The sequence below is a fragment of the Otolemur garnettii genome, unplaced genomic scaffold (assembly GCF_000181295.1).
Source record: "Otolemur garnettii isolate 467f Iridium unplaced genomic scaffold, OtoGar3 scaffold00024, whole genome shotgun sequence".
Taxonomy (NCBI): Eukaryota; Metazoa; Chordata; class Mammalia; order Primates; family Galagidae; genus Otolemur; species Otolemur garnettii.
The window spans coordinates 18,462,865-18,486,451 of NW_003852419.1; the positions used below are offsets into that span (position 1 = coordinate 18,462,865).

The 23,587-nt window shown below is 35.0% G+C and overlaps 1 protein-coding gene across 4 annotated transcripts in view; it reads right to left on the reverse strand.

The window, feature by feature from the left end:
• The window catches only part of USP34 (ubiquitin specific peptidase 34), a 255,697-nt gene that overhangs the window by 113,672 nt on the left and 118,438 nt on the right, over positions 1–23,587 (reverse strand). For all 4 annotated transcript variants that reach the window (XM_023512071.1, XM_012804030.2, XM_023512069.1 and 1 more), the window contains 8 exons: positions 19,515–19,669; positions 18,284–18,397; positions 15,207–15,306; positions 14,912–15,071; positions 11,313–11,439; positions 11,069–11,216; positions 1,055–1,155; positions 641–850 (listed from right to left, as the gene is read on the reverse strand). In XM_023512071.1, coding sequence (XP_023367839.1) covers positions 641–850; positions 1,055–1,155; positions 11,069–11,216; positions 11,313–11,439; positions 14,912–15,071; positions 15,207–15,306; positions 18,284–18,397; positions 19,515–19,669 — 1,115 coding nt within the window. The remainder of the gene's footprint in view (positions 1–640; positions 851–1,054; positions 1,156–11,068; positions 11,217–11,312; positions 11,440–14,911; positions 15,072–15,206; positions 15,307–18,283; positions 18,398–19,514; positions 19,670–23,587) is intronic.

A 23,587-nucleotide genomic window follows, 5' to 3' on the forward strand; every position in this document is an offset into this window, starting at 1 on the left:
AGGCACCAAGCCTACCCCTCTGCATTTTCTACCTACTAGCTCTCTAACAATTCCTAGACCTGCCTAACAAATTACATCTAGGGCTTCAGAATTAGAATACTTTATCCAGATAATTCTTCACCCTCCTCATTTACCTGTCTTTTTATCTTTCCAGGTCTGATTATAGACTCCACTCAGAAAGTGGAGTTTCTCCCCACAGAAACCATTCCAGAATAAATAATATACAAATAAATGGGTCTACATCCATCTAAAAAATGGATTTCATGTTTCATCAAAAATGTCATATTTCAGTTTTAGTACCTGAAATTCATTTACATATTAGTTACCTTAAACTATTTATGTCTGGCATGTCAATTATCTGACTCCCTCCCTGGACTCAGTGAAGGCTAAAATTATGCCTCATTTAATTACTCTTAGAAAACATTACTTTGATTAAAACAGTATGCCTGGATCACATAAGATATTCAGTTAATGAATAAATGAATAGATCCCTAAATTTTATTGCTTTTAAAAGATTACTGAGAAAATTTAATTCTATTATTTTATGGTATTTTATAATCTGTAATTTTATTATAATTATTATATCCTCTCACCAAAAAGACAAAATAAGACTTGTGAAAATGAAACCTAACATAGTCACCTCACTATCATCCACTGCCACTTTTCCTGAGGGTGGTTTAAATGATGCAAGCATCTCTAATAAATCAAAAAGAGTAGTTAAATGAGGTTCTTGTAAAAGCAAAAGCATTGGAATGTTGTCCTTCTGAGGAGGTGGTAGGCAAGATGCAGGCAGCTGAACACCTTCCCCTTTCCGTTCTCTTCTTGGTGCACCCAAAGATACAAATACCATCTATAAAAAGAGAAGAAATAGAAAAAATAAACAAAAAATTTACACATAGAAGTTTTGGGTTTGATAACATAGTAAGTCTAAAATAATCTAAAATTTCAACGTAAGAAAATAAAGAGCTATTTTTCACTAGACCTTTGACTATTCAACTATCGCCCATAATAGTCAATAGATAATTACAACTCAAACCATGCTTTATATACTTACCTGCATATCCTTAAAACCAAGCTCATGAAGTGCTTTTTCGTCATAATCTGTTGTTAACTCGTGTCCAGAAGAAATCATCCTCACAGGTCCCATGAGGCCTCCTTGAAATAAGTAGAAAATTAAAGTGAACTTTTTTAAAAGAATTAACTTATTTGCTAACAAGAATATATTGGTATAGCAATTAAGTCCACTATATGTTAAGTTTAAATATAATTCTTTTTTTTTTTTTTTTTTTTTTTGAGACAGAGCCTCAAGCTATCCCCCTGGGCAGAGTGCCATGGCATCACGCTCACAGCAACCTCCAACTCCTGGGCTCAAGCGAGTCTCCTGCCTCAGCCTCCCAAGTAGCTGGGACTACAGGCGCCCGCCACAACGCCTGGCCATTTTTTGGTTGCAGCCATCATTGTTGTTTGGCGGGCCTGGGCTGGGGATTCGAACCCGCCACCTTAGGTGTATGTGGCTGGTGCCTTAGCCGCTTGAGCCACAGGCGCTGAGCCAAGTTTAAATATAATTCTTGAGAGAAGTGAAGACAGTACTAAGTATGCATCCTGCATATTTTCTGTTGTCTTAAGTAGTAAAAATTACAAGACAGAAGATCTCTCTTAGCATTAGACTCTACCATCAATTCCCACTCGCTTAGCAATATAAAACATAAGTTTAAAATGCTATAGGAGGCCAGGCATGGTAGCTTGCACCTGCAATCCCAGCACTTTGGGAGGCTGAGGCAGGAGGATCACTTGAAGGTAGGAGTTTGAGACCATCTTGAGCAATAAAGCAAAACCTCATTTCTATAAAACTTTAAAAATTAGCATCATAGACTAGAAAGGCTGATGCAGAAGAATTGTTTGAGAACAGGAGTCCAAGTTTGCAAAGTTGCAGTACAGGGAGTTAAGGTTAACAATGATTATACTCTTGCTTGGACCAGAGAGACAGAGATAGAGAACACACATGAGTGAGAATGCCTGTACACCGTTTCAAAAAAAAAGGAGCTTTCCTAGAACATACTGCTGCATTTACTCCCTTTCTCCCAGCAATACATGCAGAGGATTCAGATTTTTAAATGCCTTAGTTTATAAGAAACTAGAAAGTATTAAGAACCACTGAGTCCTTTTCCCCTTGTTATTATCTAACAAAATAAAACACATACTATAGTGTAAAACAACAAAAAATTGACATGGAAAAAATCAGCTACAACTCTCCCAATCTAAAATTCAGTGAACTGAATAGATTGAAGCACTTTAATTCTATTAATAGAATGTGTAGAGTACCTTTTGCTGTCTACACCTTCAGGTTCATTTCCCACACCATTTCTCCTACTCCACTAACTACTCTTTAGTTACCTGGCTAAATCCTTTCTCAAACACATCCAAATTGAAAAAGTCATAAGTTAGTATGTGATTATTTCTCAGTTATCCACTTTATAGTATTTATCTAACTATTCCTCCACCAAAATCATGTTCACTGTAGTTTAAATCTTTAATAGCTAGTATAGAAATTCCTCCATTATTCTTTGAAGTTTCCCCCCCCCAACACCTAATACCGCTCTTAGTTTATTCATACAACTTCAGAGTAATTTTATCAAACTTTACACAAAAATTACACTGGGTTTTTAGGTAGAACCCATTAAAAATAAATCTCCTTGACATCTCTACAACATTTAGTACAGGCATGCGAGGTATCTCAATTTATTCAGCTGTTCATTTATCTCAAAAAGTCTTATTCTCAAGACTTCACATGAAGATTATCCTAACATTTTAAAATTGCTATTGTGAACTTAACTTCTTTTTAAATTCTTTTTTATTGTTTCAGGTTAATTTGAGGGTACAAAGAATTAGGTTACAATGTTCGCATTTTTTAGGTAGTGTCCTGCCTCCAAGAGGTGTGCCACACCCCCCAACAGTGCACCCATGGGGGGGGCACACCCTTCCCCCCCGCCCTTCTTCCCTGCACTTGACTTCTTTAATGTCCTATTCATATTACCCACTAATTGAGTTACTCTATTCCAGTATTTATATATTTATACTTCATTTGTTTTATTCAAATCATTTTATACAATACAAAACTAGAAGAAATATGAATGCTTATAAAGCCAGAGTGTTCATGTTAAGAAAAACTTTGGCTACTGAATGGACAATAAACTCTGCATTAAACTTTATGTAACTGGTAGATTTTTTTATTAAATGTTTAACTTACTGAAATAATTAAATACAATATAGTTATTAGCCTCTGCAATACGAAGATAAAACACCCATCTTCATGACAGAGATTGCCAAGATAATATAGTGTTTGCCTTTCTCATTTGCTAGGTACTCTAATTAAGCATGCATGATTATTTGAAAGGAGAACTGAGATGCTATCTAGTAAGTTATTCAGAATTTTGGCCTCTATTTTATGCGAGATAGGCCTATAGCTTATGTATATGACATATACTATGGTCTGAATATTAATGTACCCCAAAATCTGCATATTAAATCCTAACCACCAAAATGATGGTATTTTTAAGTGAAGCCTTTCAAAAGTTAGTAGATCAAGAGGGCAGAGCCCTGATCACTGGGATTGGTACCATTACAAAAGAGGAGCAAAAGAGCTTGCCTACCCTTTCTACCATGTGAAGACAGAGGAAGAAGGCACCATCTATAAAAAAGCAGGCTGTCACTACATACTGAATCTGCTGGCACCTTAATCTTAGATTTTTGAGCCTCCAGACTATGGGAAATAAATCTCTGTTATTTATAAGCTACTCAGTTTATGGCATTTTGTTATGCCACTCTGGACAGACAATAACAACATGTTACAGGGATGCAAGGCTAGTTTAACAGATACAAGTCCATAAATGTAATTCACCATATTAACAGAAGCAGAACAAAGACCACATGACCCTCTCAACAGATGCAAAAAAAAAAAAAAATTTCAATAAAATTCTGCATCATTTTGTAATTAAAACACCTAAGAATATAGGCATAAGTGGCATATTTCTGAATCTTATCGGAGCCATCCACGAGAAACCCACAGCTAATATTGTCAATGGAGTAAAACTGAAAGCTTTTCCCTTAGAACTGGAAACAGACAAGGTTGTCTGCTATTGCCATTACTATAGTTCTAACCAATATAATCAAGCAAGAGAAAGAAATAAAAGGCATTCAAACGAGGGCAGAAGAGGTCAAAGTCTTGCTCTTTGCCAATGATATGATCTTATACTTAAGAGAACACCAAAGACTCAACCACAAGACTGGAAGTGATCAATAAATAACAGTAATGTCTCAGGATATAAAACCAATGTCCACAAATCAGTAGCCTTTGTATATGCCAATAACAGCTAAGATGAGAAGCTAATTAAGGATGTAATTCCCTTCACAGTAGCTTGAAAAAAAATGAAATATCTAGGAATACACCTAACAGAAGAGGTGAAGGACCTCTACAAGGAAAATTACAAAACCCTAAGAAAAGAAATAGCAGAAGATATTAACAAATGGAAGAACATAACTATGTTCATGGCTAGCAAGAATAAACAGTGCTAAAATGTCTATGGTTCCCAAAGCAATCTACAGATTCAATGCAATCCCCACTAAAATACCAATATCATTCTTTCAAGATAGGAAAAAAAATTTTTCATTTTGTATGGAACCAGAAAAAACCCTGTAGAGCTGAGGCAATTCTTAGTAATAGAAATACAGCCTGGGACATCACCCTACCAGACTTCAGGCTATACTACAAGGCCATAGTGATCAAAACAGTATTGTATTGGCATAAAAATAGAAGACATTGACATTTGAAACCAAAAAAAAACCATGGGATGAAACCAACATTGTACAACCACCTGATCTTTGATAAACCAAACAAGAACATACTCTGGGGAAAACAATCCCTATTCAATTAATGGTGCTGGGAGAACTGGACAACCACATGTAAAAGACTGAAACTGGACCTACACCTCTCACCACTTACAAAAATTGAGTCAAGATGGATAAGACTTAAATCCAAGGCATGAAACAATAAAAATCCTAGAAGAAAGTGTAGGGCAAACACTTGAAGATATAGGTTTGGTAAAAGATTTTACCAAAGATTTTACTGTGGCAATTGCAACAGTAAAAATAAATAGGATTTAATTAAACTGAAAAGTTTCTGTATAGCTAAGGAAACAACAACTAAAGCAAACAGACAACCTTCAGAAAGGGAAAAGATATTTGCATTTTATGAATAGGACAAAAGCTGGATAACTAGAATCTACAGAGAACTCAAAAAATAATCAATAAAAAAAGACCCAATAATCCCATATATCACTGGGCAAGAGACATGAATAGAACCTTCTCTAAGGATGACAGATGAATGGCCAACAAACATATGAAAAAATTCTCATCATCCCTAATCATCAGAGAAATGCAAATCAAAGCCACCCTGAAATATCACCTAACCCCAGCGAGAATGGCCCAGATCACAAAGTCTCAATGCTGCAGATGCTGGCATGGATGTGGAGAGAAGGGAACACTTTTACAGTGCTGGTAGGACTGCAAACTGATACAACCTTTTTGTTGTTGTTCATTTTGTTGTTCATCAAAATGTGAAAACAACCTAAATGCCCACCAATCCAGGAATGGATTAATAAGCCGTAATATATGTATACCATAGAATACTATTCAGCCATTACAAAAGATGGAGACTTTACATCTTTTGTATTAACCTGGATTGAGTTGGAACGCATTCTTCTTAATAAACCATCGCAAAAAATGGAGAAGAATCCAATGTACTCAATTCTAATATGAAGACAGTAGATGATCTAATATGGGGGGATAGGTGAAATGAGGGATGAAGGGGAGGTCACAGTGTATGGCACACCTCTTGGGGGTGGGACACAATTATAAGAGGTACTTTACCTAACAAATGCAACCAGTGTAACCTAATTCTTTGTACACTCAATGAACCACAAACTATTAAAAAAAAAAAAAATTACTGATTCCGTAACAGTTCTAGAAAGAATTCCTACCTTTTAAAAAATTAAAATCTTAATGTATAAATGTTTCAAAACAACAAAAGAAAATAAATCTTAAAAGCTCTTGGATTATAAATATTACCCATCTAATTTTTACCCTTAAAAGCTACAAAGAAACACATTTAAAAATTTTTACAGACATAAACAAGAGAAAACAAAGGTAGAAAATCATACCAACATAATTTGCAAGATGGAACTCAAATGAATTTGTAGTGACTAGTAATCCTCAAAAAAGATAAGTTCAAGTCAAGGGCAAACTCATAATTTATAATCTGTTTCATATTGATTTGGCACAAGAGAAAAATCAACACCCAACCCCCACCAACAAAAAAAAGAAGGGAGTGAGAGAGGAAGGGAATGCCTCAGTAATCTATGAGATATGAATAGCCTAGAAACATTTAATTATAGGCTAAGAAAATAAGGAAAAGAAAAAAAAAATGATGAAATTGTTAGCTTTTCCACGGACCCAGGAAGCTCAGCCAAATCCAGACTTCATTACACAAAGAAAGGATAAGGCACATCTACAATTCAACTCTGAAAATCAATGTTAAAGAAAAATCTTTAGGCTCGGTGCCTGTAGCACAGTGGCTATGTCGCCAGCCACATGCACTGGGGCTGGCAGGTTTAAGCCCGGCCCAGGCCAGCTAAAAGGGCCCAAACTAAATTGCAATAAGGAAATAGCCAGGCGCTGTGGCAGGTGCCTGTAGTCCCAGCTACTTGGGAGGCTAAGGCAAGAACATCAGTTACCCAAGGGTCTGAGGTTGCTGGGAGCTGTAACGCCATGGCACTCCACCAAGGGTGACATAGTGGAAAACCAGATACTCTAAATTGTAAACATGGCAATCCAAATGATAACAAACATCTATGAAGTCCTTAAAGAAACAGAAAAAAAGAAAAACTCATGAATTCTATGTCGAGGGAAAACAGCCTTCAAAAATGATAGCAAAATAAATATTTTTTTCTATACTCTTTCCAGACAGACAAAAGCCTGAGAAAAGTAGTTAATAGAAGACCTGTAGCACAAAGTTTTAAAGGAAGTTAACTAGAAAGACAATAAAATGAAACCAAATAGAAACTGAGATCCACACATGAAAATTATGAATGCCCCAAGTGGCAAATACGTGCTAAAAAAGAAAAAGGAAGAGATTGGACAAACAGAAAACAATTATATTATATGCAAATGACTTAACATTCTCAAATGCAGATATATTAGTTGGTCCCCACCCAAAAAGCAAGATTCAACAATTAAGAAAAAAACACTAACACCTTAAAAAGCAATTTCAACTCTAAAATCTGGTATCTTTCAGAGAAAAAGAACTCTCAGACATTAAAAGCATGAGAGAAGAAATGAAAAACTAAATGGAAAGGGCAGTGCCCTGTGGCTGAAAGGAGTAGGGTGCCGTCCCCATATACTGGAGGCGTTGGGTTCAAACCCAGCCCCGGTCAAAAACTGCAAAAAAAAAAAAAAAACTAAACTAAATGGAAAGACTATAAAATAAAAACAAAAATACCTCTTAGGACTCTGAGTTAAAAGTAAAAAACAAACAAACAAAAAAGTGAGAAAGAGAATTAGGAAGAGTCCTAGAAATGAAACATCTAGATAATAGACATGTTCTAGAAAGAAATGACAAAACAGAAAAAATTTATGGACCAAATCAAGAAAGTTTCTCAAAACTTAAAAGATATAAAGTTATGGGCAACACCTGTGGCTCAAAGGAGTAGGGTGCTGGCTCTATATAGTGGAGGTGATAGGTTCAAAACCAGCCCCAGCCAAAAAAAAAAAAAAAAAAGATATAAAGTTACAAAACTAAAAGGGCCCAATATTAAACACCTGAATACTAACATGCCCACTAAAATCACTGAAAATAGGCCCTTACTCAGGCCCAGAACATTAGTGTCAAGGACAAGATTAATTTTTATAAAACAAAAATGATCACATATAAAAAATATCAGAAATCACAAAGGTTTCAGAATTCTCAAGAGTCTTAAATGGAAGCAAGAAACACAATGAAGAAGTACCTCTAAAATTCTGAAACAAAATTATTTCTAACCTAGAATTCCATACTCAGTCTAATCATTTAGGTATGAAAACATGAAGAGAGATTTTTAATCATTCAAGGAATCAAAAACCTTATCCCATTGAACATTCTCAAAAGCAGCTTCTGGACTCTATTATATTCCAGAGAAAAGTTAAGAAAACAAAAAGCAAAAAAGGTAGATCAATAACAAGAAGGGTATGGATACTGGAAATATAAAAGAATATCCAAATCAGGAGAGAGCTAAAGAGAAACACCAGAAGGATAATAAAATGTATCCCACGATCACTGCTGTGAACCAGACTTGGAAGGCAATCTGTAAGATCAGTGTGGTTTTAAATAAAAGCATTACTGAGGGTCATCATGTGACTAAGCTCCTTGTGGCCACTGTACCATCTTCTCCTAAGAAAGAATGAACAATGAGCCTGGCCAAGATTTTTATCTATACCTAGACTGCTTTCACATAGTGCTATGTTGTTCCTGCTCTCACTGCCATGTTCTACTGCTTCAAGCATTACAGAACAGTCCTTTCATCTTACAGATGAAATTCTGCTCTGATCTATTCTTGAGACTTAATGTAGATCACAAAAAGATTAGAGAAATATAAAAGAAACTCTGTAACTATTTCTGTTGCCTATTCCAGCACTACATGAACATTACTAACACATTGTTTTGACTGTTCTGAGACATATGATTGATCAATTTCCCATTGATGTCCTCAGATGAGGATTTATAAATATAGGGAAGGTTTAGAGATAAATCTTCTAATAGTGGCCATATGGTCCTTTTTCTTTGATCTACTAGGCACATGCTTGCTAATCTGTTTCACAAAATTACATAGTGTAGGAACACATACACTAGAGGTTAAAACTGTGAAGAATACCAAAATACATCCAAACAGTAAGTGTTAAGGTGAGTAGAAAGGATGTTGTTAGGCAGGGACACACAAGTAGCTTATACAAATGCTGCAGTTCTTAATCTTAGTGGTAGGTACACAGATTTTTATTTTATTTCATATCCTCTTCTCTAAGTGTAACACATTTTAGAATGAAAACAGATAAATACCCTTTGACCCAGAAATTTCATATACATTGGTACTTATCCAACATATATGAAGTAATGTACATACAAAGATATTCTCTATAGTATTGTTTATAATTGCAAAACAATGAAAACAACCTAAATGTCCATCAATATAGAACAGATAAACCATGGTATTATCATAGAGGGGACTATGTGGATCTCAAAAAGAATGAGGTAACATTCTTTATTAGTAGAATATAGAATGTTCTTAAGCACTACAAGAGTACAAAAGTATAAACAGAATTTTACCATTTGTATTTGAAATATATATTGTTATCTCTTTAAGAATATAGAAGAAATCAGCAAAATGTGTGCCTTTAGAGAAGAAAAATGGTTGGCTGAGAGATGGTGGCATACCATTTTTCTTTTGAGTCACCCTTAGGAGGGAGATTTTTCTTTATTGTTTTGTACCCAAAATACTATTTTTTAAAAATGTATTAAGATCTGATATTTTTAGAAGATACATATGATTTCAGTGGAAGCAGACTGTAGTCAAATCTTGGACTCCTTACTAAAAGATTCCTAAAAATTATCACTTGGTACACATGAGGGTCCTAAATAGTTTTTAAAACATTTAAGATCAGGCTAGGTGCAATGGCTCACGTCTGTAATCCCAGCACTAAGGGAGGCCGAGACAGGTGGATTGCCTAAACTCATGAGTTCCAGACCAGACTGAGCAAGAGTGAAACCCTGTCTCTAAAAAATAGCTGGGCATTGTGGTGGGGACTATAGGCAAATGTTTTTTGATGGCTACTTGGGAGGCAGAGGTACGAGAATTGCTTAAGCCTAAGAGTTTGAGGTAGCTATGAGCTGTGATGGCACAGCAGTGTACGAGGGTGACAAAGTGAGACTCTGTCTCAAAAAAAAAAAAAAATTTTTTTTTAAATTTTGAGATCATTTTTCTGAATATATATTCAGTCTGTTTTTCTTTCGGACTCTTATTATAAGTAAAAAGTAAAAGCTTTCACAATGTTTCTTTCAGGGTTGTTTCTCTGATTAGCTTCTACTTTATGTACCAAGAAAAGACACTAAAAATTCGTGAGTAATAACAGTCACAGTGGAATCAAATATATTTATTTTAAGCCTACCTAAAAAATATCTTTTATAGGGAAGGAGAAATAAAACCACAGCTGGGATTTTAGGGGGTATTATTTTCATATGCTCAGAGAAACAAAAATGAAATATATCAAAATGGTAAAAAGAATTTATTGGGCAAAATTGGATAAGAAATAGTATATGAAAACATAAAATTTATATTCCCAAACTACTTATAAAATAAACATTAAAATGTTTTTTGATGGTCATATCAAAAGTCTGAATAGAATTTTTTGAGAAACAAATGAAAAATGTTTGCAAATAACATCTAAAGTGGCTCTCAGGAATTTCTTATCTAGGAATCAATGGCACTGAGGAGAGGGTACAGGGAGCCAAGAACATGGTTAGTGGACCTTTAAAGTAAAGGTTCAAAGTTTCCGGTAGGGTTTAAATGTTTTTGTCTGCTCCAAAAATTCATGCTGAAACTTAACCCCCAAGTTGCTTCACAGAGGTGAAGCCTTGTAGGCAGTTTTGAGGTCATGAAGCCGGCCCCTGCCCTTATGAATGAATTCATGCCACTACAGAAGGGTTTGACAGAATTCATTCCTTGTTGCCCTTCACCTTCTGTCATGTGAGGATGGGGCATTCAAGGTCCTGTATTAAAAGCAGAGAGCAGATCTCAGTAGACACTGGATGGAGCCTTGATTCTGGAATTCCCAGCTTTCAAAATTGTGAGAAATAAATCTCTGTTCTTTTTAAGGTATCCAGTCTGTTGTCTTCTGGTATTCACCAGCACAAGAAGAACTAAGACAGATGATACACTTTAGAATCTTAAATAATAATAATAATAATAATTTGAACTGTAGGACTTACCAGGAAACTCTCCTTTTCGGCTGCTTTGACCAAACTCCTGAAGCTGAGCTTGTTGATTTATTTGTTCTTTCTGTAAATTTTCATACCAATGAGTTACTTCAGCCCTAAGATCTGCTACCTGGTCACTAGGATACATTTCAATAGTCATCTGAAATATGAGATGCAACCAATTTAAAAATACAAAAAGAACAGATATTTGAACTGGGAAATGTTATCAATTTCAAAATTAAAACTAGGTAACTACCTTGTCAGGAAGTCCAGCTGGCTGACATACAACCCTTAGCGGCAGAGACTGTTTGTCACTCAGAGCTTTCAAATGACTACTAATACCAGTACCTTCGATTTGCCACTGTCTTAGATGATAAGCAAACCTAGAACACAACAAAAACAACACACAGAAAAAGTTAACATTTTAAATAATGTTAAGAATAGAGAAGTTTTTAACATTTAACAAGCTAAAAAAAAAAAGTTCACAAGAATTTCTAGCACATTCCAATTTATTCTACAGCAATAAATTTAAGTTTCGAGTCATCATACTGAATCAAACTTAAATGCATAAAAATAGCAAAGCTCTCCTAATAAAACACCCATAAAGAGAAATTATTGAGGGGAAAAAAATCTCATAAAGAATAGTATTTTAAATGTAATGAATGGGAATGAAGAATTCAAAACAGCAAATAATTCTAGAAAATAAAACAGCAAGCTGTGATTCTATATTCATAATAAAAAGCATATTAAATACTTTTCAGATAGAGAAATATATTCTAGTTAATGTGTTAACCAGCCTAGTAGAACTGTGAGATTTGACTTCAGGACAACTAAAATTATAAAGTGAATTACAAAGACTTGTATTTCTTTTTCTTTCTTTCTTTTTTTTTTTGAGACAAGAGTCTCACTGGGTCGCCCTTGGTAGAGGTCGTAGCATCATAGCCCACAGCAACCTCAAACTCTTAGGCTTAAGAGATTCTCTTATATCAGCCTCTCAAGTAGCTAGGACTACAGGCACCCACCACAACACCCAACTATTTTTTGTTGCAGTTGTCATTGTTGTTTAGCTGGCATAGGCCAGGTTCAAACCCACCACTCTCAGTGTCTATGGCCGGCGCCATAACCACTGTGCTTATAGATGCCAAGCCCAAAGACTTATATTTCCAAGAAAATAGGCATTTAGCGCAACAGTAACTAAACACTTGTCAATTTCTGACTTATTTTCAGTTGTAGAAGACAGGATCCAGGGTATCTGACTTTAGTTAAGAAAAAACTATAAATGTCTAAAACTAATCAGCAATCTACAATAGAAGGACAGAAAGCAAGGAAATGAACTTATTTCCTAGAAGTGACCCAATGTCCAGGTTCTATGACTGAACAAAAGAGTAATCTTACAACATTTTCTGTTACATATTTTAAGCAGAACTTCTCAACCATGGCACTTTGGACATGCTCTCATCAGGAGGCAGTGAAGTAACGGTGGAGGAGGCTGTATCGCACACACTATATGATGTTCAACAGCATCCACTAGGTGCCAAAAGTACCCCAAACCCACAGCGCTATGACAACCAAAAATGTCTACAGACATGACCTATTGTCTCTTGAAAAATAAAGTAATTACTTGAGAACTACTATTTAAGATTTCAAATTCATCTCTTTTCCAAAACCAACCCCCTCGAAGGCCTCATTATATATTCTCTTAATACAAGAAATACACAAACACAATTATCTTTTATTTTCAGTCTATAAAAGATAAGTAATTTAAAAACAGAAGTAGCATTAGACACATTTAAGTATTTGATATTATACAATAACTGGACAAAAATTTGTATGAAAATACCTAATTTTTAAAAAACTACTGCCTAGTTTTTTGAATATCCAATTTTATGTTTCCTTTCTCTTCTAGTCACTCACAAAATGCACATTTACATGAATTCCTTAATATCAACTTCCTACATAAAAATGAACAAATGTAAAAGTTTATACAAAAGACATGACAATTTTTTTTATGGCAATAGAATGAAATTTGTACACATAAGAAGGAATTTTTAGACCTAAGTTTATTAAACTTAAAAAGCATTAATGAACTATTGGAAACTAATGTATGTTTAAAGACCTTTTCAATAAGTTATTTCTTTTTCAAAAAACTGGTAAGTTGTGCAACAACTGAGGGCTTAAACCAACAAGTCTTTGGGTTTGGTGTTTGTAGATCCTACAGCATAAAAAAAATAAATTGGAAGGATAGGTATCCTTATCAGTAACTACTTCTGAGAGGAAAAGAACAGTTACAGGAGACTTATTTTCTATACAGTATTTCACTGGAATATCTGAATTTTATGAATGTGTATTAAATTTTTATTGAGTAAGACACACATTCAATTTTTTTTTTTTTTTTTTTTTTTTGAGATAGAGCCTCAAGCTGTCATCCTGGGTAGAGTGCCATGGCATCACAGCCCACAGCAACCTCCAACTCCTGGGCTCAAGGGAGTCTCCTGCCTCTGCCTCCCAAGTACCTTTTAGCTGGGACTACAGGCACCCGCCACAATGCCCAGCTATTTTTTGCTTGTAGCTGTCATTGTTGCTTGGCAGGCCCAGGCTGGATTTGAACCTGCCAGTTCAGGTGTATGTGGCTGGTGCCTTAGCCACTTGAGCCACAGGCGCCAAGCCCACATTTTATTTTTTGTTTCATTTTTTAACATGGTAAAAGTAATAAGGCAATATGACCTTTCTATGCAAAAAAGTCAGAAGTTCCCTTACATATTCATTAAAAACCCAAGAATTTCCAAAAAGTGCAATCATAATCAAAATAAAGAATCTGTCTTGTTCAAATGTATCAAATCACAAAATTATGCTCTTTATAAGGACTGTGTAGACCAGGGGTTCTCAAACTTTTTAAACAGGGGGCCAGTTCACTGTCCCTCAAACCACTGGAGGGCCAGACTGCAGGTCCTGGGACGAGTTGGCTGCTAAGCAGGACAGGCAGCAATGGCAAAAACACCCGGTGGGCTGGATAAATGTCCTAGGTGGGTTGCATGTGGCCCGTGGGCCATAGTTTGAGGATGCCTTGTGTAGACTATCCTATCCTTATTTAGTACTTCCTGATATTTGAAATAAAATGTCAATAATTATCACTTGTATGACTTTTAAATACCAAACTAAGACCTGAAGTTGAAAGTTATTCATTTAACAATTTTTTTCAACACAGTTCTTAGCATTTTTACATTTGCTCATAGTTATTTTTAATAAACAAAATTTCTTAATTAAAACTACCTACTCACCTTTCATTTCAGTCGATATATTCATAAATGTTAATTTGCTTTATTTCTGTATTACACAGGTTATGTCTAAATTAATTATACAGATATTCATTAACAGAATTTTTGGTCATGTTTCCATGGTAAATGGAAATTCAAAATTAAAATACTGTCTCCTAGTCCAGGAAGAAAAAAAAAACAGCAAATGAAACAAATGACTCAACTTGATTCAACTATGAGAGATTATTTGATGTTCTTGGTAAGAGTTTCAGTGAAACGTTTTTAGTAGTGATATAATGCCTTTAGTATCATAATTAATACTTTAAGATGGAATTATGTCTAGAGGCTCTCATTCATGCATATTTGCTACCTTAGACTCTTACAATTTTTAAAGGTGGGCAACATTTATCAGGAACCTAGATTGCCTATTTCACAGTGAAATAGTACATATTCTGAATAAAAATTACTTCTACCACTGAATATTCACTTTGGGTAAAAACCTACCTAACAAAAACCTTAGTTTAATTTTAAAAATGCTTTTAGATATGTCAGCAATAAAAAGAATGAAATTCATTATAACTGTGTGATATAAAAAAATTACCTTCTCCTAAATGCTTCCAGATGTGTCTTCAGCATAAGGAGTCCTCTTTCTATAACAGTGAGACTTGCGTGTGATTCCTGCTCAAGACTGCTAGAAGCTATCATAAGACTCTCCATGCACTTACTAATAAATTCTTGCTCCTTCTCCAAACCTGTTTTACCTGAAAGGCAAATATTTAGGTAAGTATATTAACCTTCTTGTTAAGCTGTAACAAATAAAATAAACTATAGTTTAACAAAATATCCTCACATAAAAAATTATTGATACTTATTAGGTAATATTTTAAATAACTCACCATTAATATAATAAGAGTTAATATACTGGATAGCTGCACGACTGACATCACCAGATTGTGCTCTTAAAGCAATGCCCCAAAATTGGTCCATTCCACACAGCTAAGAAAGAAAAATATGATTATCTCTAAATTGTACTGTAAAGCTATGTACTTGATCAGACTGAAGTATCAAACCTCAAAATCATATAATACCAAAGTTTTTAGTTTCTTATAAAGTATTAAAAAGGCAATCTCTATTATTTAGCTGTTAAATAATAATAAAAAGTGAGAAAAGCTTTGAAATTTGTCTTAATGAAATATGTCTGTATTGGACCTAAAACATACTTATTACTAAAGCAGCTAACAATGTATATACGATGTTTACCTAAAAAGTGCTGACTACATAGGAAGAAAAACTCAAGTCCCTAATACATAATACAAATGAATAAAACCCACACATAATTAGTACGATGCTTTCAGCTAACATTAATAAAGCCACTACTTTTGTGTAATCCTGGAATATTTAGAAGACATCCTAACCTAAGTTCTTACTCAATTTTATGATGTTAACTGTGAGATGACAAAGAGATGTTTTCACTAAAAACTACAGAAAAGGTGGTGAGTGAAAACTCACAAATTTGGGCAGGGAAATATAAGGAAATATAACCTTCTAAAAGGTGATGAACAGCATTAGTATTAATATCTACTTAAGTAGTACTATCTCATAATTACAGCATGACTACATCTTAAGTTAAATCTAGTTGTCTGAAATTACTAAACTGAAACTTAACACAATATACTGAAAAAAAAAGGACAAAAAAATTTTTAAAAACCTGTGTCTACTAGAAAATATAGTAGTAGGAAGATACCATAAAAGTATTCTAGGTACAATTAGAATTATTCTTTTGTAGACTCATATAACATAAAAGACATAATTAAAATTATCATTTTTCTGAAGAAACAAGGAGTCTTGCTCTGTTGCCCAAGCTGGACTACAGTGGTGCAACCATAGCTCACCGCAATCTCTAGCTCCTAGGCTCAAGTGAGCCTTCTACCTCGGACTCCCAAGTAGCTGGACTCCAGGCTGCACCACCACACTATGCTAATTTTTTAAAAAAATATTTCTGTAGGGCAGTGCCTGTGGTGGCAGGTTCAACCCCAGTCCCGGCCAAAAAAAAAATTTTCTGTAGAGATGAAGTCTTGCCCAGAATGTCTTGAACTCCTGCCCTCAAGTCATCCTCCTCCTGCCTTGGCCTCCAAAAGTGATGGGATTATAGGATAGCCACAACAAGTCAAAATTATTCAAAACCACAGAGATTTATATCAGTCTTCTTAACTGCAGATAGCTGAAGGAAATCATGAAAAATATGAATGGATACTACATAAATCAAAACTACTATTAACTAACTAACATGTACAAAGAGGATGGCTTTCAAGTAACAGTCTGTGTTAGGAAAGCTCAGGATAATGCATTCAAGAATACCTAGCAGCCATCAAACCAGGTAAATATAAGTCTAAGCCAAAAATAAGACTAACAATTTGTGAAAGTGTTCACAGATGATGTAAGTAGCTTCAATCATAAAAGACAGATTATAGGGTGGCACCTGTGGCTCAGTGAGTAGGGTGCCGGCCCCATATACAGAGGGTAGCAGTTTCAAACCCGGCCCGGCCAAACTGAAAAAATAAAATAAAATAAAATAAAAATAGCTGGGTGTTGTGGCAGGTGCCTGTAGTCTCAGCTACTTGGGAGGCTGAGGCAAGAGAATCGCTTATGCCCAAGAGTTAGAGGTTGCTGTGAGCTTTGTGATGCCACGGCACTCTACCAAGGGCAATAAAGTGAGACTCTTGTCTTTTACTTTATTTTATTATTATTTTAAAATTACTACAGATTTGGTTCTCCTCTTCTAGTCTACAACCAAGATTACTTATTTTTAATTTATTTATTTATTTTTTTTTGAGACAGAGCCTCAAGCTGTCCCCCTGGGTAGAGTGCCGTGGCATTACAGCTCACAGCAACCTCCAACTCCTGGGCTTGAGCGAGTCTCCTGCCTCCGCCTCCCAAGTAGCTGGGACCACAGGCGCCCGCCACAACCGGCTATTTTTTGGTTGCAGCCGTCATTGTTGTTTGGCGGGTCCAGGCTGGGGATTCGAACCTGCCACCTTAGGTGTACGTGGCTGGCGCCTTAGCCGGTTGAGCTATAGGCTCCGAGCCTTAATTTATTTTTTGTTGTTCTTACAGTTTGGTCCGGGCCAGGTTTGAACCTACCACCCTTGGCATATGGGGCTGGCACCCTTCCCACTAAGCCACAGGTGCTGCCCCAAGACTCTGTCTCTTAAAAAAAAAAAAAGAGAGAGAGAGAGGTTACTAATTCTGGAATTAAATTGCCCAGAGGAACTAAAAGCTTGGCCATACCAAATGGTGTAAAAATAAGATTTGAGATAAATCACCCTTCTATGTAACATAAAATACTTTACTGAATTATCAAGGAACTTCTAGGCAACTAAACAAACATTCAGATGGCCTCTTTATAAATCTAGGACCATGTTAATAGGTTTCCATTAAGCACAACCAAAGTCATCTTTGACAATTAAAAAAACAAATTACCAGGGCAGTGCCTGTGCCTCAGTGAGTAGGGTGCTGGCCCCATATACCGAGGGTGGTGGGTTCAAACCTGACCCCAGCCGAACTGCAACCAAAAAATAGCTGAGTGTTGTGGTGGGCACTTGTAGTCTTAGCTATTTGGGAGGCTGAGGCTAGAGAATTGCTCAAGCCAAGGAGTTGGAGGCTGCTGTGAGCTGTGATGCCACAGCACTCTACCAAGAGCAATAAAGTGAGACTCTTGTCTCTACAAAAAAAATAAATAAAAATAAAAATAAATCACCAAATCTGATAAGGACTAAAAGGAATACAATACAACCTCCACAGCTGACTACCTCTCTGCATTGACTATCTTTTTAAGGTGACTTAATTTTTATAGGTCAGATATGCACTACAAGTACATATCAGTACAGCAGGCCTAGTCTCTTGGGGGAGTCAACTTATAGAATACAGTAGAAGTTCTGTAAATTGACCTAACAGAGTAAGTCTAAATCCATACCTCAGAGTTTGAACCACCGTCATAGGCACTGGTAGCCAATCGAGCCAAGTTACAGAGATGCTGAAATAGGTTTAAGCCAGTCATGCTAATTGTTTCAGGTTTTAGCTGGGGCATCTAAGAAAGAAAATTTAAAGCTAATTTAGTATGACATTAACAGTTGTTTTTTAGATTGAAATAAACAAATTTAATGTTACTGCAAACATTTTAGAAAAAAATGTATCAGTTTAAATTTTTACTGATACTTTAAAAAGTAAAAGAGAAAACAATTCAATTAAAATTTTATTTAGGTAAGAACCAAAGCCTGTCTAGTATGTGTTTCTATATTCTAGATGTATAAAAACTCAAATTAGAAGAAGTGAATAAAAACATTGTCATCCATTGTATATCTATACCATACACATTTATGAGATGTACAGCTATAAGTATAGTTTGTGTTGAAGTCAGGGGGTAAAATTTAAAATTGCTCAAGTTTTATTTGTAGCTTTGTTTTGGATCTATTAAGTGACTTAGTTTGTATGTACTAAAACTCATTTACATGTACTTAATTCCATCATGGAGATATCGTCAGAGTTTGCAGAGTGGGTACAAAACCTCAAAAATAAACATGAAAATAAAAGTCTATTGCTTTATTTTCAAAATTCAAATGAAATTAGTTTTATTTAGGAAAATTACCACTGAACTAACAGTGACATCTGGTAAAGGTGAACAAATAGTGGAACACCTTTTTTATCACTGATAATACATCTTGATAGGCCTTTCCAGGGATCTACAAATCTGGAGATTAACTTACTTGACTCAAATCATAGCCAGTTGAGCATCATCCCCATAAACTGGACTATATATTATTAATGATTAAAAAAACAACAACAACAACAACGAAATCACAACAGTTCTAATTAATACCGCCCTAAGAATTATTCTGCTTATTGTTTAAGTACTTTAATGAATAGAACACTTTTGTAAATATAAACTAAGTAATCATTACAAGTATTCACTTATAAGTATTCATTTATATAGTATATATAAACAGTGACAAAATTACAATAAAGTCCAAATACCAAAAAAATCATACTAGACAGTATGATTTGTCATACAAATCAGTACTTTTGTCTACTTTAATAAAAACTATGTCAGAAAAGAAAAATAAAAACACTATAGAGTTCATAAATAAAGAGATAAAAAGGGAATATGGTAAAACAATATATATAACACTGTCAGGAAATAAAATTACCTTCTCTAGGAAAAGATGTTTGTAGGTTTCCATTCCCATAGCATGTTGATCCTTACTTCGAACTTGATTTAAAAACCAGTGGAGTGCATCATCATAACACTCAGAATCTTCTACTAAACAATGCCATAAAATGTCAACTTGCTCTAGACTTAATCCTAGACAAAAGTTACAAATTTTATACTTTATTAACTATGAAAAAACAATTACATGTCTTCTTTTAGGTGTATGTATGTCTATGCATGTGCATACAGTAATTCCTCACTTTATATCATGAACAAATTCTTGGAAACAAAACCAATTTTCCCATGTGTTAACTATATAAGAGTTAAATTCCTATGGCATATTTCTGGTCAAAAAAACAAAATCAAACGTCTAAATAAAGACTCAAAACACTTGAAATGTGTGAATAAAAACAAGATTATAATTTACCCAATTTTAGGTAAATTCACCCAAGGAATGACTGGATCTCCTACCAGCATGCAATTCAAAAACAAGAACAAATATGACAGACTACTGAATGCTTTCATATCACATTTATTGCCATGCATTTGTATTATTATCACAGACTTTATGAATTTTTGTTTTATAGTAACGTGTATTTATTCATTCATTCTCCAATCCACTTTATTTGAAGAGTGGCTAGGGTCTACCCTGGCAGCACAGCACAAGGCACAAACCTTTGATGCAACACCATCCCAACATAGGGCACACATAAACACACAGCCCCACACTCACTCACACTGAGACTATACAGACATGCCAACGATGCTAACGTGCACATCTTGAGAAAACACTGGTGTACAAAGAGAAAACCCAGGCAGAGAAGGGGAGAGCGTGCAAACTCTAAAGACAGTGGCCCAGGCCAGGAATCAATTTTTCTCCTCATCAATATTATAACAAAAAGGTATTATTTAAGGACTTAGTGCAGTGTATTTACATAAAGTATGTCTGAAATATATACTACTCCATTAACAATTCTTTATGTCTTCCTGTTTGGAAAACTTTGAACATGGCACATACAACATTTTAGCCCTTACTGAATATATTAGAAGCACCAATATAGCTCCAGAAATATGAAGGAGATACAACATTTTATAAAAAATATTTTATAAGAATTTTCCATAATTTGTTTTCAAAATGTAGTTAAATATAACCCATATCACCATAAAAGACACAACTTACAAAGTATTCTAGAAAAGCCATTTGCTATAGAAAAGCATTCTCCTTAAAATAGAGATATTTTTATTATAGTAAAAACGATTAGAGAAGATAACCCTAAAAACTGAGGTATCAGTTTTAAGGTTTGAGGATTACAGAATGGATGCCACTTTCAAAGGTCATTATTTGTATAAAGGAGATAAATAAGCATTATTTCTGTAAATTAAAAAAAAAATCCTATGACAGACAACTACACATCAGAGGAAACAATTAGCTAGGGAGCCATACCACTGGGACAAAACATGTAAGGTACTTTGATCCGAGTAATAAAGGATTCCTAAGTGTGGCAGACAAAAGACAAATAATGAACTATAAGGACTGAAAGAGAACATTTTATAGGAATTCAGAAGTTTGAATATGGATAAATGAGATACACTCCAAAAGATTAGAATAAAAACTTCAAAGCTTCATAGATTTCTGAAGTATTATCATACAGTGTGGTTCCCCAGAAACAAGAATGGACATGAAGGTGCGGTATATTCACAAGAAACCTCTCTTTTTATTGGGAAAGTAGATAAGATGCTAGAATATGGAAAAACGCCTCTGAAAATATTCATTTAGTAGTAATATCACTCTAAAGAGTTTTACCAGTAAAACAAGTATTCTATCAGTTTCTCATAGAAATAATGTGTAGATTATTTGTTCTAAGAATTTTATGCCTCTAGGAGTAAACATGAACTAGAAACCTTTAGTATACATTAAATTTAAATACATCAAATAATCAAGAGTGAGATAAAGAAAATGGAGAAGAGTCATCAAAAGAGTATCCAGTTTAATTATAGTGAACTATATAATAAAACAGAAGTACATTCATAACTGGCTGAATCACCTATCCACATTCCACAGGCAACAATCTTTTGTTGTTCTAAATTTGTATAAAACTATAATTATTGAAATATTGAAAATGAGTACTGATATATAGTGCATGCAATTAATTACCTGTAACTATTGAGTAAGCACATTATGACAATAGGAAATGTACCAAAAAGAGAAGTATAACTGTGAAATGAGAAAAGGGAAATTTTCTTTTGATATTATCTGCACAGTAGCTAAATCCATACATAAGAATCTACACTATGTAAAATGAAACAAACATGAAATATACTGGTCATATTATTTATGTTGACCTTATCTATTTTAGTTTGACTTCTCCCTGTAGATTGGTTGTGCTATATTTTACATTACTTATTTCTTTTTTAGTGCCTGATGGCACTTTATTGCCATCAGTAAAGTGCCGTGAAGTCAAAGCTCACAGCATCCTCCAACTCCTGGGCTTAGGTCATTCTCTTCCCTTAGCTTCCCAAGTAGCTGGGACTACAGGCGCCTGCCACAATGCCCAGCTAGTTTTTGGTTGCAGTTTGGCTGGCGCCAGGTTCAAATCTGCCACCCTCAGTATATGGGGCCGGCATCCTACCCACTGAGCCATAGGCGCTGCCCATTACTTATTTCTTATACATTATAAGCCATAATAGGTCAAACAAATGACCTAATAACATGAAACAAAAGATTCCTATCAAAAATAGGTAGCTTACTTTTGAAGCCTGTTGGTATTACAATGTTAGTGGCATTTATCACAAATAGTTTGAACAGAAAGAAAAAAATTATAAATCTGGTAAAATAAACAAAATGTATTTCAAGCACAGCTATAGACGTGAAAGTCATGAGGATACCTCTCAGGCACCTGTCAGTTTGACTATATTATCCATAGCTAAAGAAAGGCTATCCATCTAACAAGTGAGGTTTGTTTGACATGGATACACAGAAAGGGAGTACGAGTGAAAGATAACATAATCACTATAGCAAGAGAAAAGGAACTTTGGCCAACAGAATTGAAGTTTGCTCCTTCTCTGGTGAGAACATCTAGCATTGGATGTGGTTCACATTCTGAATATACCAGACCAATCCCTACTTCTAAAAACAAATAACTGTCAAGGAAATAGTTTTAAATTACACTAATAAAACTAGAACTTCTGAATGTCTCCACCACCTATGAAGCTAACCAATTTTTAAAAGATTAGCCCTGGTCCATGAGAAGTGGATCACACATATAATCCTTAGCACTTTGGGAAGCCGGGCACAAGGACTGCTTGAGTCTAGGAATTCAAGACCAGCCTAGGCAATATAATGACCCTGTCTCTACAAAAAAATTTAAAAATTAGCTGGGCTTGATGATGTGCAGTCCCAGTAACTCAGGAGGCTGAAAAAGAGGGATCACTTGAGCCCAGAAGTTGGGAGGTGGCAGTGAGCCATGATGACACTACTGCACTCTGGCCTGGGCAACAGTTAGTAAGAATCTGTCTCGATTTTTTAAAACATTTTAAAAAAATGATTAGCTCTGGTAATAATACATAAACAATGGCTCACTCCAACCAAAGTGATAGCAAAATTCTACAACCAAAGGTAATAAAAGAAATAAAAGAATACTATATCCTAAAGAGGTATGTTCTCTTATCCCAAATATTTTGTTCTTGAAATGAGTCTTTGATACATTGAGAAGTTTGCAGAGATGGAACCAAGAAAAGATGGTGTCAGGGGAATACTCACAACGTCCTACATCAGCGGTTCTCAACCTGTGGGTTGCGACCCCTTTGTCACAATGAAAAGACATCACGGCATTAGGAAGGTTGAGAACCACTGCCCTACATAGTGAGAAGATACTCAGTATTTGGAAGCTTAGCAAACACAATGCTGTGAAACAGAGATAATTATTTTCAACACTGTATAATTGCAATCATAGAGCTTGCAAAAAAATACCAATGGTTATTAATGTGCTTATTCAGTGACTTTGTGCCAAAGTTTTGAACATTATAACAAAAATTCTAATTTCAAAAGGGGGATATTTATAACCACACCCT